Genomic DNA, 15,538 nt, shown 5'->3' on the forward strand with positions numbered 1-15,538 from the left:
TGGTCCCCCTTCTGTTTCTAAGTCCCAGCCAGGACCTTCTGCGCGGGGGGGGGGGGATTACACCTCTCCCCCTTACATAATGCTCTGGGGATCGGCTGGAAGGGCCACCCACGTCCCTCCCCTGCCTTTTGTTCCAGTTAGAGTTGCCAACCTCCCGGTGGGGGCCTGAAGACCTCCCGAAATCACAACTGATCTCTGGATCAGTGCCCCTGCAGAAAATGGAAGCTTTGGAAGGTGGACCCGAGCCAGGTTGGAGAGCCAGGTTGGTGAAGTAGTTAAGAAGCCGGGGTTTGATTCCCCGCTCCTCCAACATGCAGCTGCTGGTATGACCTTGGGTCAGTCACAAGTTCTCTCAGAGCTGTTCTCTCAGGAGCCGTCCTAGAAAGAGCTCTCTCAGCCCCACCTACCTCACAGGGTGTCTGTTGTGGGGAGGGGGAGGGAAAGGGATTGTAAACTGCTCTGAGACTCCTCCGGGTAGTGAAGGGCAGTGTATACATCCAATCTCCTCTTCTTCTCTATGGCATTATACAGCATCGAGGTCCCTTCCCTAGGGATGCCAACCTCCAGGTGGGGCCTGGAGATCCCCTGGAATTACAGCTCATCTCCAGACTGCAGAGATCAGTTCCCCTGGCGGAAATGGATGCTTTGGAGAGTGGGTTCTATGGCACTGTACTCTACAGAGGTCCCTGGCCTCCCCAGGCTCCACCCCCAAATCTCCAGGAGTGTCCCAACCTGGATTTGGCAACCCTACACCACCCTATCCCCCACTGGTGGCCGGGGTGGACCTGGCAAATCTGTTCCCCTAGGTTCTACACCCACATCTCCAGGAATTTCCCCACTTGGAGTTGGCAACCCTAATCTCCCAGTTGAACCTGGAATAGCTGCTTTGCATCCCCAGGAAGTACCCCTATGAATGAGGATTAAAAGAACTCCCTCTGTACCTAGCAACTTACTTCTGAAGGTGGGGAGGGGCTGGCTGGAGCCACCTGTCCTCTCGCCCACATTGCAGGGGTGGCCAAACTCGCTGAATGTAAGAGCCACATAGAAACAAAGGTCAGGTGTTTGAGAGCCACAAGTCGTAAACTAATATTACACACACAGTTTTTTATTGGGAGATATGCAAATTTGCTTTTTATTGACACGAAACGAGACTGCCGAAAATAAAAACAAAACGGGTAAAACAGGCATTGATGATTATATTTATTTGTCCAATGATATTTATTTGTCTTAAGAGAGAGAGGTAGAAAGAAAGAATGAAAGAGGTAAAGAGAGAGAGAGGAACAGAAACAAAAAGCCCATGCGGAAATAAATAAATAAATAAAATTAAAAAAGCAAATAGATGGGGGGGAGGAAGAGAGAGAGAAAAAGACGAAAAGAAATAATTTAAAGTTTCTTTCTCTGCCCCCCCCCCCATGTCAAGTATACCCAGGGAGGGGAACGCTGGTTGGGAAAGGGAAGACTGATCAGGGAGGTATGCTTCCCCTTCGCTTCCCCAGCCATCCTGCCGGGAGCCACACAATATGTGTGAAGAAGAAGAAGAAGAGAAGAGATTGGATTCATACCCCGCCCTTCACTGCCCAAGGGAATCTCAGAGCGGCTTACAATCTCCTTTCCCTTCCCCTCCCCACAAAAGACACCCTGTGAGGAAAGTGGGGCTGACAGAGCTCTTGACAGAAACGGCTCTTTTTCAAGGACAGCTCTTATCAGAACTACGGCTTGCCCAAGGTCATCCAGCCAGGTGCAAGTGGAGGAGTGGGGAATCAAACCCAGTTCTCCCAGATTAGAGTCCGCACGCTTAACTAATACACCAAACTGGCTCTCTCCCGAGCCACAGTTTGGCCACCCCTGTCATATTGGTTCAAATAGGAGGGGTGGGAAACAGGAAAAAGAGGAGAAAAGAAGCATGAAAAAAAGGACAGATTTTGGGAGACGAAGAGAGGGAAGGAAGGAAACTTTTCACACTTTCCAAGGAATCAAAGTGTGGGTAACTGCAGCACCTGGCGGCCCAGGGTCAGCAAAGATTTTTTCCAAAGGACCAAACAAGGCACTGGTGAATTAATGGGCCCACTTCTCCTCTTAGGCCCCAACTGACTACCAAGGGGTATGTGTAGGCTAGGATTACCAGCCCTCAGGTGCATCCTTGACCATCTCTGGGAATGACAACTCATCTCCGGTGTTCCCTCTAAGCTGAGTGAGTGTGAGCTAGCTCACAGTTTTTGAGCCTCCGGCTCACACTTTTTTGTCTTAGCTCGGGAAAGACGGCTCGAAGGCAGACTCATTTATGCAGTAGCCAAATCGACCGCTCACAACTTTTAGTGCCAGTAGCTCACAAAGTAGAATTTCTGCTCACAAGACTCCACAGCTTAGAGGGAGCATTGCATCATCTCCAGATGAAAGAGAGCGGTTCCCCTGGAGGAAATGGCTGCTTTGGAGGGTGGCCTCTATGGCACTGGACCATGCTGAGACCCCACACCCTAGGTTCTGATACACAAATCTGTGCCTGCATGCTCCCATGCCGAATTGGAAACACACAATCGGAGTCCGACGAGTTAGATGAATATCTGTTTAATGCATTGAAACAGGGGATACAGGGCTGAGTGCCTTTCCAAAGCTGTATTCTGCCGTAACGGAAGGGCAGAAGGTCTTATATTTCAGATGACACACCCTAATCTCCAGGCATTTCCCAACCTGGAGCCAGCAACCCTAGAACTGGGCCAATAGGCAAGTCAATGGGGGGTGGGGGGTGGGACAGGCAACAGATCAGTGCTGAGAGATGCTGAGCGTGCACCCCCAGACGCACAGGGGCAGATTAAGGCTCACTGGTGCCCTAAGCACTGACCAATCTTGGTGCCCCCCCCCTCCTTTCCACACTGACCCCCAGTCCATTTCAGTTGTTGACCTGTCTGACCAGATATACAGTGCAGGTTGCAGCAATACAAAAATGTATTCATAGGATAACACACAACAGACTGTACAAACTAAGCCAAGCTTGGGCTACATAAAGTTCACACTTTTCCCAACTTTGTGGTGCCCCCTTTCACCCTGGTGCCCTAAGCACATGCTTAGTCTGCTTCATGGCTAATCCGCCCCTGCAGACGCCCCTTGCTTTTCTGTGCTCACGTGACCCCCTTTTGCTTTCCATTCCTCTTCCAGTGGGGTCCACCCCCGACGACGCCACCGGGATGCCTCGCGGACTGGCCTTGTTCTTGGTGGCGGCAGCGACGTGGGCCGTGGCCTCCCCTGCTGACGGATGCAACAAGGCTCTCTGTGCCAGTGACGTCAGTAAGTGCCTGTTGCAGGTGAGATCTTAGGGAGGATGTGCCCTTCGGGGCTTAGACCTTCAAACCAGGATGACGTTGCCCCTTCTTGTGGCTGCCCGGAGCTCTCTTCTGTTCTGAGTTCAAATGGGAGGCCCGCCTCACTAACTGGTACCCCAAAGGACTGGTTTTTAGAGCCCGGGATATTTTTTTGGGTCCCCTCTCCAGGGTGGCTTCCACACGGGGACAGGCTTGTGTGGGTTCCCTGTTGCTGCTGCAAGTGTCGATACAGTGCATTGTCAATGGGCTCTGCAGTTCCCTGTCCCAGTCCTCCAGCAGCCGCCATCTCTTGTTCTCTGGGCTGCCAGGGTTTCTTTCAGTTATTTTTCTAAATTATCAACTGAGTATTGTTATATCAACATAATGTTATGACAATCTGTGTATCAGATTCACCAGATCCCCAGGTTACGTTTTTAACAATATAAGTCTCTAGCCCCTTTTGTTGCAGATGTATGCCTTTCCCTTTATATCTCCTCAAAGAAAGGGGCTGGACCAGAGGTATCAGACTTCTTTGTTACGAGGGCCAGATCTGACATAAAAGCTATTTTGTTGGGAAGGGCCATGTCCAGTGTTCCCTCTAAGCTGAGTTAGTGTGAGCTAGCTCACAATTTTTTAGCCTCCAGCTCACACATTTTTGTTTTTGCTCAGGAAGGATGGCTCCAGAGCCAACTGATAGCTCGCTCACAACTTTAATGCCAGTCGCTCACAAAGTAAAATTTTTGCTCACAAGACTCCACAGCTTAGAGAGAACATTGTCCACCATAAAATGTAACACCAGGTACTGGAGATATAAAGTTTATAAATGACACGGGCAAACCCAGTTAATGATAATATTTTATCGTTATCGAAATAGAAACGGAAGCAATTGATTCCTAGGAGTGAAAGCAATTGATTTAGTGGGGAATCCACAAAAGCCCCAGTAAATGTATTTTATATGCAAGACTAGGTTTCCCTCCCAAGGGATACCATACCTGCCCCCTAGCCATTTCCTTTCATTTCTTGACAGATTCGACCACACAGACCTCACCATGTGTGCCCACGTGCCCACTCCCCTCCCCCCACCGAGCAGCCTCCTGACTTTCCTCTCTCACACCAGTTGCTCGCAGGCCAGATAAAAGCTCTGGACGAGCCAGTTCCGGCCCCTGGGCCGCATGTTTTACACCCATGGGCTAGACTTACTTAAAAAAAAGAAAAGAAAACTAGGAGTTCAGAAAATCTGTTGCACACGTTCTTATAACATGATATGACTATAATGATATTCAGTTGCCACTTTTTAGGAAAAGTCTCCTGGTCTCCCTAGGGGAAGGAAGTGGCTGCTATGGGGCTGGGGAAATCCCAGCTTTCCCACCCCCCACTGCAGTCCTCTAGGCTTTGCTGCAATCTTTCCCAAAACATCAACGCAAAGCAGGTTTGAGAAACGTTGGAGAAAAGCGGTGGAAACCCGGAGAGGTGTATGAATGCACCACAGGGGTAGCGTGGGGGGTGGGTGTCCGCTTCCCAACAGGATTAAACAAAGGGCTAACAGCCCATGTGGAAATGGCCCATGTATCTCTGTGAGCCATTACTCTGGGCATGCAACCTGACTGCGCGCATAGATATGCCCGTAGCAGTAACTCAAGAAAAAAATGCATGTGCCCAAATTAGGGTTGCCAAGTCGATCTTCGCTGGGAGTGGGGGGCTCCCGGTTGGTGTCTGGTGCGCGCGCGCTGCATGCACATCACCTGAAAGTGACCTGACGACGCCAGCCACGCTGGGGCGGGGCCACGGCCATACAAGGGAAAACCATAGAGTTTTCCCTCGGATGGCCGTGGCCCCTCCCCCAGCGTTCCCGGCGTGGTTGCGTCACTTCCAGGTGACGCGCACGTCAGGGAGGAGTCCCCCCCGGGGCCCGATCCAGCGCCGCCGGGGAATGGGCCTCTGGGGCGGGGTTTTCCCCGCCCCCCGGGGGAACTTGGGAAGCCTAGCCCAAATTCAACCACCAAAAAATCAATGACTTATAGATTTTATAGCTATAACATATACATTGCTCAGAACAAATTTTCCTATGACACAATTAAATAGACAGGTAGAAATTCACAGGGAAAGTTTTCCCCCCATAAACATCTTTGTAATAATCAAATTCAAAAAAGTCCTTGAACTGTAGGATGTGATTGTGTCTCTGCCATTCATGAAAATGGTACAGTGGAGACATGCTTCAGACTTTTGAAGGGAGGTTCCAAGAAATGATTGATTTTCCATTGGGAATCACTGAGGATTGCTGTAACGGAATATACTCTGTGGATGTTTACACGGATCTATAAAATGTTGCATCCAGCATGATTCTTGAAAAAGTTATTGAAACGGATTTATAACCGGGGGTCCGTCAAGTCGGCTGGCAGAGACACGATCACATCCTACAGTTCAAGGACTTTTTTTGAATGTAATTATTACAAAGATGTTTATGGAAAAAAACTTTACCTGTGAATTTCTGTCTATTTAATTGTGTCATAGGAAAACTTGTTCTGAGTAATGTGTATGTTATAGCCGCCCTGAGCCCTTTGTGGGGAGGGTGGGGTATAAATTTAATAATAAATAAATCATTGGGGTTTGGGTGGTTGAATTTGGGGACGTGCATTTCCCCCCTTGTTTACACATATTGCTGTGCCGCTGCTTTTTCTCTTGTAGCAGTGACTCATGCAGGGATGCACGGGGCAGGCTCCTTTGAAGGATAATCCCAATTGCCTCTCTGTGCTGAGAGCAACTGAATGATCCCATCACACCCCAGGCAGAATGAACTATCCCCCAGGGGAGCCTAAGTGAGAGGAGGTTCAGAGGGTGGCCATGTTGGTTTTTAGTAGAACTGTTCGATTTGAGTCCATTCGCACCTTAAGAGACCAGCAAGAGTTTCAGGGTGGAAGCGTTCAGGAATCAAAGCTTCCTTGGTCAGACAGAAAGGGAAGTCTAAAGAAGGGAACGTTGACTCTCAGAAGCTTACACCCCAAAACGCTTGTCGGGTCTCAAAGGTGCTCCTGGACTCAGATCTAAAAGTGAGAGCAGTGACACATGCCCAGAAACCGGCTGGCATCTGCACCTGGTGAAGTGGTCACTTTGGGCCCACCAGAGTATTTGATTATTTAGTGAACGCAGGGCTTTTTTTTAATAGAAAAAGCCCAGCAGGAACTCATTAGCATAATAGGCCACACCTAACATCAGAAACTCATTAGCATGTTAGGCCACACCCCTGCTTCTTCTGCCTGCTTAGTACACGGAAACCAAGCCTCAAAATGAGGGGAAAGGGGACTGCATGCGGCAAACGTTCCACAGCTAAACGGGACCCCAAGCTCAGTCCTTTCTCAAATCAGAGGTCTCCGTCAGCCACTGTTGAGAAGCAAGGCATTGCAGTGACCAGTTAGTGGGGAAGCACAGCAGAGTCATCTAGTGGCAGAATTCGGAAATGCAAGAGAAGCTCAAATACTGCAACAGCAGGGCTTTTGGCGAGGGAGGGGAGGGACAGGCTCGGAAGCCAGCCGGAACTCCGTTCCTGTGTGTTCCTGCCTAAAAATAGCCCTGAGTGAACGTATTTTTCTCTGCGCACTCCCCTGAAACACAGTATTGAAATAGGTGGGCCAGATCAGCCCCCCTTTCAGAAGGCAGGAACCAGGACTTGCAAACTGAAGAGCCTACAGATTTAGCAAGGTTCCCCTTGAGACTCAAGATGCAGATGGTAGAAGCCAGAGGAGGGTTTGTTTCTTTGGGACAACCTGGGACCTTTTCCAAGGTGAAAACCCCGGCAGGTATAGCTGCTCTAAAGGGAGAACCAGTGAAACGCAGTGGTATGAGTGTTGCTCTTGGACCTAGCAGGATCCGGGTTTAAACCCAGCCCCCCTACTATCAAGCATGCTGGGTGACCCTGGGCCACTCATGGTGTCTCAGCCTGGCGAACCTCACCGGGTTGTTTCTGAGACTTAAAACCACATTTGGTGCCCTGTGCTCCTTGGGGAAAGGGTGGGATTAAAACACACTCGATAAAGAGTTAAAAGTTGTGACATCCCGCTTGGCATCTCTTGGCAGGAAGTGTGCCAGTGCGAGGCGAACCACGCTGGCTGCCCGTGCTGTCAGGAGTGTGCCTTTTGCCTGGGGAACTTGTGGGAATCCTGCTGCGAATGTGTGGGTGAGTGAACTCTGCAGCGGGGGGGGGGATCAGAAGCCCAGTCATTCATCACTAGAATGCTATGATTTATGGGGGCGGCAGGGGGGGGGAGAGCATGTCTTTTTCTCCTATATTATTTGATGATCGAAATGGGTTATGGACTTCCAAACGACGAAGGTGGCTGAAATATTTTGCCTGTCCTCGCAGAACACTAGCCAATCGGTCCTGAGCCCCTTTCTGAGGAGAAGCCTCATCTAGTCGCCGGAGCAGTGGCCACCTTCCTGTTACAGCAGACACAGAAGTGTCTGGTAGCACCTTAAGAGACAAACAGATTTTGTGTGGCAGGAACTTTTATGAACCAGAGATCTGCACTTCATATGATGCATGAAGTGTATCCTTGTATCACAAACAGGGGTCATTTAGTAGAAAAAGAGGTGCAGGAGCTCATTAGCATAACTTATTTGCATATGCCACACCCCCTGACATAACCGGAAGTGTGTCAGAAGGCAACACTCACCACTCAGGCTCCACTGGACTGTTTTGGATTGCTAGCTACTGGGGGGGGGGACGTGCAGATCTGTCCTCGCAGAGGAGGGAGAGCTTGTACCTGAATAAAACTTGGTCTTAAAGGTGCCACTGGACTGTTTTGGCTAGCTATGGGGAGGGGGAATGCACAGATCTGCCTTCACAGAGGAGGGAGAGCTTGTACCTGAAGGCGGGATGGGGGGGGCCTCTGCAACTTACCTGGCTGCTTCTTGCTCCTTGTGGCCCGACTGAGGGCTGCTGAGAGCAGGGGCGGGGCTTGTTGCATGTGCCCGCCCCCTGGGCTCCTTACTGCCGGAGCTCTGCTCCTGTGTGCTCCCGCAGGAACTGACCCCTGATCACAAATATGTATATACACACACAAGAAGGAATATATATAGGTATATTCACACACACAAGAAGGAACCTGTGAGATTCTCGGGTTGGGGGGATTTGGCTCATTCCCCCTTCCCCTCCTGGCCTCTGTGCCTGCCTGGCTGTCCCCCCCCCAGGAAGGCTCCGGCTGCACATCTGCCTGCCCCCCACCACTCTTTTTCTCCACTCAGCTGTTTGGCTCACATTGTGGTGAGGGCGGCAGCTACTGTGGCAGTGGCTCAGTGGCAGAGGGGGAATGTTGCGGTCTGCAGCGAAGGCTCCCTTCTCCTTGCCCATCTCCTTGAGGTGAAGGGAGGTGGTTTGGTGGTAGGCGGAGGATGAGAGGCTGCAGCCGTCTGCCTCCGGCACCTCTGCCTCACGTGGAGGCAGTTTGGCGGCAGGTGGGGAGACTGGCAGTGGAGGCGCCTACATAAGAACAGAAGAGGAGCCAATGTTGGATCAGGCCAATGGCCCATCCAGGCCGACATTCTGTGTCACTCAGTGGCCAAAAATACCAGGGGCCATCAGGAGGTCCAGCAGTGGGGCCCAGGACACTAGAAGCCCTCCCCCTGTTGCCCCCCCAAGCACCAAGAATACAGTGCATCCCTTGCCCCAGACCGAGAGTTCCTATCTATACCTTGTGGCTAATAGCCCCTGATGGACCTCTGGCCTCTGTGCCTGGCTGTTCTGTCCCTCCCCTGGTTCTCTTCCTCGCCCACCTATGGTGTCGGTTCAGAGGCAGTTGTCGGCACACTGAGTTGTAATTCTTTTGGGGTGGGGGGTGTCTTTTCAAGGCTTGGGGTTGTTCTGCAAACCTGGGCATCCCCCCCAACTTTGGAGGAAAATCTCCCTTCTCTCACTGTGGCCCCAATCTGTAGATTTAAGTATCCACAGATAGGGCCGTGTTGACTATTAGATATCACGCTGGTATAAATACGCATTGAGGGGGGGGAATGGCTCTCAAAGCTATGAAGTGAAAGAGTTTGTGACCTTTCCGTGCAAGAGCACAGTGTCTGTTCAGAGGAGCAGAGACAGATGCGGAGCAGCACACAATCCTCCCAGGAATGCTTCACCGGCACCAAACCTGTGGCGTGGATCTACCGTCTTTATGGTGGCCCGATATGTCCATTCAGCTACAGTCTCCCCTTGAAAGTACTTTCGCTATAGAATGACGACTTTCCGTGCCTGCTGCTGACCTGAAAGCCACCATTCTACACAGAAAAGAAAGAAAAAAGGCACAGAGGGAAACTCCGGCACGAACGTGGTGGCTGTAACCCATCAGCGAGCTGGATGGTATTCCACTGGTGGTGGCGGAAAGTCCAGTCAAGTTGCAGCCGACTTATGACGACCCCATCAGGTTTTCGAGGCAAGAGGCAAAGAGAGGTGGGTTTGCCACTGCCTGCCTCGGCGTAGCAATCCTGGACTTCCTCACCGGTCTCCAAGTACTAATCTGGGCTGACCTTGCTTAGCTTTTGAGTTCTTCTATCTCAAGTTTTTTGTTAGTTGGTGGGAGATAGGAATTGATAATCAAAAGACTGCCCCCAGTCCAAGTCATAATGACAGCCATTGCTCACTGATCCAAGGGGAGATAAGAATGCCCGGGGGCCCTTTTAGTCTTCCTGGGCCCCAACCTGGGATGGCCTTACCCGCATATGAATAGTAGCCATCTAATTCAAGAGGAGCTGCAGACCAAGTTTCCTGGAGTATAAAACCTCATGGTTTTGCCGGAAAAAAGGCGTATCTGAGGGCAAAGCAAAGCATCTAATCCAGCCTGCTACGTTCCAAGCTAAGATGTTCATCGCTTTGGGTGTATCTCACGTCTTTAATTGTCAGTCTTCCATCATAATTGTTTCTAAGTCACCCATTGGGTCCCGGATTATACATCCATTTTTAAGTGTATGAGCAGGAACAGATTGCTCACTCCTGGGGGAACGTTGGTGCTTAATGTTCCTTTGTACAATTATTAACCGTTGGGTCCTCTTCCCTCTTGTTGCTCATTGAAGTTGTTATCAGTACCTGGTGAGGGATTGTCCGAGCTTTACAGATCATTTGCTCATTCCTTCCTGGAAGGTCAGCTGTTATTTGACATTGGTCCCCCTTCTCTATGCTTGATGTATTAGATTGCAGATGATCCAGGTTCAGGGCAATTTCCATCTGGCCCTCTGGGCGGGGGCTCATAGGGGAGTGGTTTAAGGGGACATAGTGGATCATTCCGGGCAGATTTCTCTTCCTCTGTTTTTTTCTTTTTTTAACTATTTGTATTTGTAGGGCAGATTTCTCTTCCTCTTTTTTCTTTTTTTAACTATTTGTATTTGTATCTAGCAGTTCGAAAGCAAGAAATTGCAAGTAGATAAATAGGTACCACTTCGGTGGGAAGGTAAAAGCGTTCCGTGCGCCTTGGTGGTTAGTCATGCCGGCCACATGACCACGGAAACGTCTTCGGACAGCGCTGGCTCTTCGGCTTGGAAACGGAGATGAGCACCGCAACCCTAGAGTCGGACTCGACTGGCTTTCGAGCAAGGGAACCTTTACCTTTATTAAAGTTTTCAAATGTTTTACAGAGCAATACAAACATTGTCAACTTGGCGTGCTACATGAAGAATAGCATTCTAAAAAAACCCCCAGTTTAATAATACATTTTAACGTGCCCTTATACTATTGAGTAGTGCTAAATACATAGATTTTTTTTTTCGGGAGGCAATTTAAAGAAAAGGACTGAGCTGACTAAGTACTGATCTTTGACTATGAAAGGAATGGTCACTGCTTTTTAACTTTATATCAACAGGTCTTTTCTCTCTAAAAAAAAAAGTGACAATTTTCCCAATGGAGTCGCAATGTTCCCTCTAAGCTGCGGAACCTTGTGAGCAAAAATTCCACTTTGTGAGCTCCTGGCATTAAAGCTGTGAGTGAGCAGTTTGGCGACTGCATGAACTAGCTTGCTCAGGAGCCCTCCTTCCCGAGCTAAGGCAAAAACCTGTGAGCCAGAGGCTAAAGAACTGTGAGCTAGCTCACACTAACTCAGCTTAGAGGGAACCAGGGGTCGTTTCGTAGAAAAAGAGCTAGGGGAACTCATTAGCATAACTCGTTAGCATAAGCCACACACCCTGACATCACCGGAAGTGTGTCGTAAGGCCACACACCCTGACATCACCGGAAGTGTGTCATAAGGCCACACACCCCGCCCCCAACGGTCCAGGCCGGCGGGAGTCGATCCCCTGCGATCCCCCCCGAAATAACCTCTGGAGGGAACACTGATTGGAGTGTACAGTTCCCATACATTTCTCTAGTAAGAAGTAATCCCAGACTGTGGCATACCAAGAGGCGGTTGTGGGTGGTTTTTAGTATCTCTGTTTTCCCTTTCCAGGGGTGCATCCGATTTCTCATGACTTTTGAGATCTGATGAGATCGGGCTCGCCGGGCCTATCAAAGTCAGGGCAGAGGGTGGTGGAACCTGCCATTAAGCCGCAGACAACTTACGGCGACCCCATTGGGTTTTCAAGGCAAGAGATGAACAGAGGTGGTCTGCCATTGCCTGCTACTGTGTGGCGACCCTGGACTTCCTCGGTGGTCTCCCCTCCAAGTACTGACCAGGGCTGACCCTGCTTACCTTGTGAGAAGAGCAGGCTGCTGGAGAAGACTCTTGAGAGTCCCCCGGACTGCAAGAAGAGCAAATCAGTCAATCCTAAAGGAAATCCACCCTGACTGTTCCCTGGAAGGCCAGATAATGAAACTGAAGCTCAAATACTTTGGCCACCCAATGAGAAGGGAGCACTCCCTGGAGAAGACGACCCTGATGCCGGGGAAGATTGAAGGTCAAAGAAGACGGGGACGGCAAAGGATGAGATGGTTGGACAGTGTCATCGATGCAACGAACGTGAAGTTGAGCAAACTTCAGAGGACGGCGGAAGACTGGAAGGCCTGGCGGGAGCTGGTCCATGGGGTCTCAAAGAGTCGGACTCGATTGTGCGACTGAACAAAAAAAAAGCCTTGGATATCCAGATTAGGGGAGTATTTCATTAGGCCTCTCAATACAGATGATGGGCTTCTAATGTCCTGGCCCCACTGGTGGACCTCCTGATGGCACTGGTATTTCTGGCCACTGTGAGACACAGAGTGTTGGACTGGATGGGCCTTTGGCCTGATCCAACATTGGTGTCTCTTATGTTCTTATGACTCTCCGCGTACCACAGGGACTCTATTAGCAAAGCCTATCTAGGAAGAATGGGTTATCATCGATCTATTTGCACTCTTGGAAATGGGCACTGGGCTCATCTGGCAGAGAAAGGTCAGAGACTGGACCCCTCGCATTCCGTCGCGCTTCGATTCCACTTGTCACCGTTTCCTCTCTTTCCGCCAAGATATGTTTCTGTGTCAGCTGAGGACGCGCTTCAGGCATCTGATGAAGTGGGCGACAGTCCAGTCTCTCTCCGCCCCACAGTCGGCATGAGATGCCTACGCGCTGGCTTTGCAAAGTGGGAAGGCAGCTGTGAACTGAGTCCAGGCACGCCAAAGGCATAAATCTCTCCACTCGGAACAGCAGCCGCCCACGACTGGCAATGAGTTAATGATGTTCTGACGTTAAGTTATGAAACCTTTAAAAACAATTATAAGGCCGATGGTGAAAGCGGCTGTCAAGTTCTGAGTTATGGTGACCCCCAGGCTAGCCCGGTCTCCTCAGATCTCGAAAGCTAAGTGGGGTCAGCCCGGGTTAGTATTCGGATGGGAGACCAGTGTTCCCTCTAAGCTGAGTTAGTGTGAGCTAGCGCACCGTTTTTTTAGCCTCCAGCTCACACATTTTAGTCTTAGCCCAGGAAGAAGGGATCCGGAGCAAATTAATTTAGGCAGGAGCCAAATCACTGGCTCACAACTTTAGTGCCAGGAGCTCACAAAGTAGAATCTTTGCTCACAGGACTGCGTAGCAACCCCGGACTTCCTTGGTGGTCTCCCAGCCAAGGACTAACCAGGGCCAACACAGCTTAGCTTCTGAGATCTGATGGGATAGGGCTAGCCTGGGCCATCCAGGTCAAGGCAAGAGATGAACAGAGGTGGTTGGCCGTTGCCTGCCTCTGCGTAGCAACCCCGGACTTCCTTGGTGGTCTCCCGTCCAAGGACCAACCAGGGCCAACCCTGCTGAGCTTCTGAGATTTGATGGGATCGGGCTAGCCTCAGCCATCCAGGTCAAGGCAAGAGATGAACAGAGGTGGTTGGCCATTGCCTGCCTCTGCGTAGCAACCTTGGACTTCCTTGGTGGTCTCCTGTCCAAGGACCAACCAGGGCCAGCCCTGCTGAGCTTCTGAGATCTGATGAGATCAGGCTAGCCTGGGCCATCCAGGTCAAGGCAAGAGAAGAACAGAGGTGGTTGGACATTGCCTGCCTCTGCATAGCAACCCTGGACTTCCTTGGTGGTCTCCCGTCCAAGGACCAACCAGGGCCAGCCCTGCTGAGCTTCTGAGATCTGATGGGATCGGGCTAGCCTGGGCCATTCAGGTCAGGACAGCAATCACAATAGGTATTCATAAAATAATTTTGTACAGAGAATCCCTCGTTCCACCCAAAATCTGACATGTTGCCCGTGGCTGGGGTGGAGTGAACCTTGGCCCTATCCGCTCTCATCCAACAAGAGTAACCTGGTCCATGGCTGAAGCTTCAGGAAGGCCTTTTTCTCTCTTTTCCCCCCACCCAGGGCTCTGTGACGAACGCCCGGCGTCAGCCCCTCGCTCGGCCCAGAGAAGCTCCATGCACAACCTGGTGTCCCCCGTCCCCTCCCTCTTTCGGGCCCTCATGGCGATCTCTGACAACGACCCCCCTGTGGGCTGGAGCATCCTGACCCTGCCGGTGGAAGAGGAACTGCGGCAGAACCACGCAGACACAAGCCACCTATTGCTAGGGCCACACACAGGTGAGCTGCGGGAGAGAATCCTGGGGGATTCGGAAAGTGCTCAATGCACAGGGGGTGGGGGGACCTGGGCGCACAGGAGAAATTGACATGTGGAATCCAACTCAGAAAGTGTTTGATGTGCATGATGTAGGGTGAACCTGGTGCACAGGAGAAATTAACATGTGGAATCCAACTCACAGAGGTAGGGTGAGCTGGGTGAGCAGATGTGAAAATAGCACATGGAAATAAATTCAGAAAACCCTCGATGCACATAATACCCCGGGAACTAAATGTGCATGAGAAATTAACATGTGCAAATCAAGAGTGTGCATGACATACGTTTCTTCAGCCGTCAGGAAGACCATTCTCTTCCCAACATGAGCCAGTTCTGCCTCAGCTAAATGTGGGCAGGAGACTTCCTCAAACAGATATATTAGCAGTCAGGGGTCGTTTCATAGAAAAAGAGGTGCAGGAGCTCATTAGCATAACTTATTTGCATATGCCACACCCCCTGGCATCACCGGAAATGTGTCAGAAGGCTCCACTGGACTGTTTTGGATTGCTAGCTATTGGGGGGGTGGACATGCAGATCTGTCCTCGCAGAGGAGGGAGAGCTTGTACCCAGGGCCAGCCCACTCACTAGGCGAACTAAGCGTTTGCCTAGGACGGGCCGGCCCTTAGGGGCGCCAAACTGCACCTGCAACTCCCCACCATGTCTGAGAGTGAGCAAGAGCCAGTCTGGGGGAAGGAAGGGGACATGGGTGACAGGTCGGGGTGCTCTGGTCAGCCATGGCCTGCCTTTCCGTTTCGGGTCCTCCCTGCCGGTGTTCCGGGAGGGAGGGAGGGAAGGCGGCGTTGGCCCTGCGTCCCAGTCCCACCCCAGTCCCGCCGGGATTGGTGTCTCCCCCCACCGCCTCTTATTCCCTGGTCGCCGACATGGAGCTGCCTCCGTGAGCCGCCGCCGCCAGTCGGTCCTCCTCTCACAGAGGGCGTCGCGGACTGCGCTGGCCTCGCCTCTCCCTTGCCGCACCATTGCTAGACGGCCACTCCAAGCAAAAACAGATAGAGAAATCTCTGACCTTCCCCACCTCAGTGCCCTGCTGCACTTTGACTTCAGCTGCCTGCCTGGCGTGGCTCCAGCCTGTCCCCCTCCCTGCTTGCAGCCCTCTGCGGCTGTGGGGCTTCTCGCGCCTCTTCCTCCTCTCCCCAAGAAGCCTTTTCAACCGGCTGGAAGGTGTCTGCCGCTTTCCTTTCACTGCGCACTCCCTCCCCCCCCCCCATGCCCCTGCCGCCCTGGGGCGGAATGCGGTGACAGGG

General features: G+C 51.3%; 1 protein-coding gene across 1 annotated transcript in view; it reads left to right on the top strand.

Moving 5' to 3' along the window:
• Nucleotides 1-3,155: 3,155 nt before the first annotated feature.
• Nucleotides 3,156-15,538, top strand: part of LOC107106231 (twisted gastrulation protein homolog 1-B-like) — a 13,573-nt gene continuing 1,190 nt past the window's right edge. The window contains exons 1-3 of the mRNA XM_015406350.1: nt 3,156-3,299; nt 7,368-7,467; nt 14,027-14,242. Of these exons, the coding sequence (XP_015261836.1) occupies nt 3,183-3,299; nt 7,368-7,467; nt 14,027-14,242 (433 nt within the window). The 5' untranslated portion in view covers nt 3,156-3,182. The remainder of the gene's footprint in view (nt 3,300-7,367; nt 7,468-14,026; nt 14,243-15,538) is intronic.

Source organism: Gekko japonicus, unplaced genomic scaffold (genome assembly GCF_001447785.1).
Source record: "Gekko japonicus isolate JY-2015 unplaced genomic scaffold, Gekko_japonicus_V1.1 scaffold1746, whole genome shotgun sequence".
In the NCBI taxonomy this organism is placed as follows: domain Eukaryota; kingdom Metazoa; phylum Chordata; class Lepidosauria; order Squamata; family Gekkonidae; genus Gekko; species Gekko japonicus.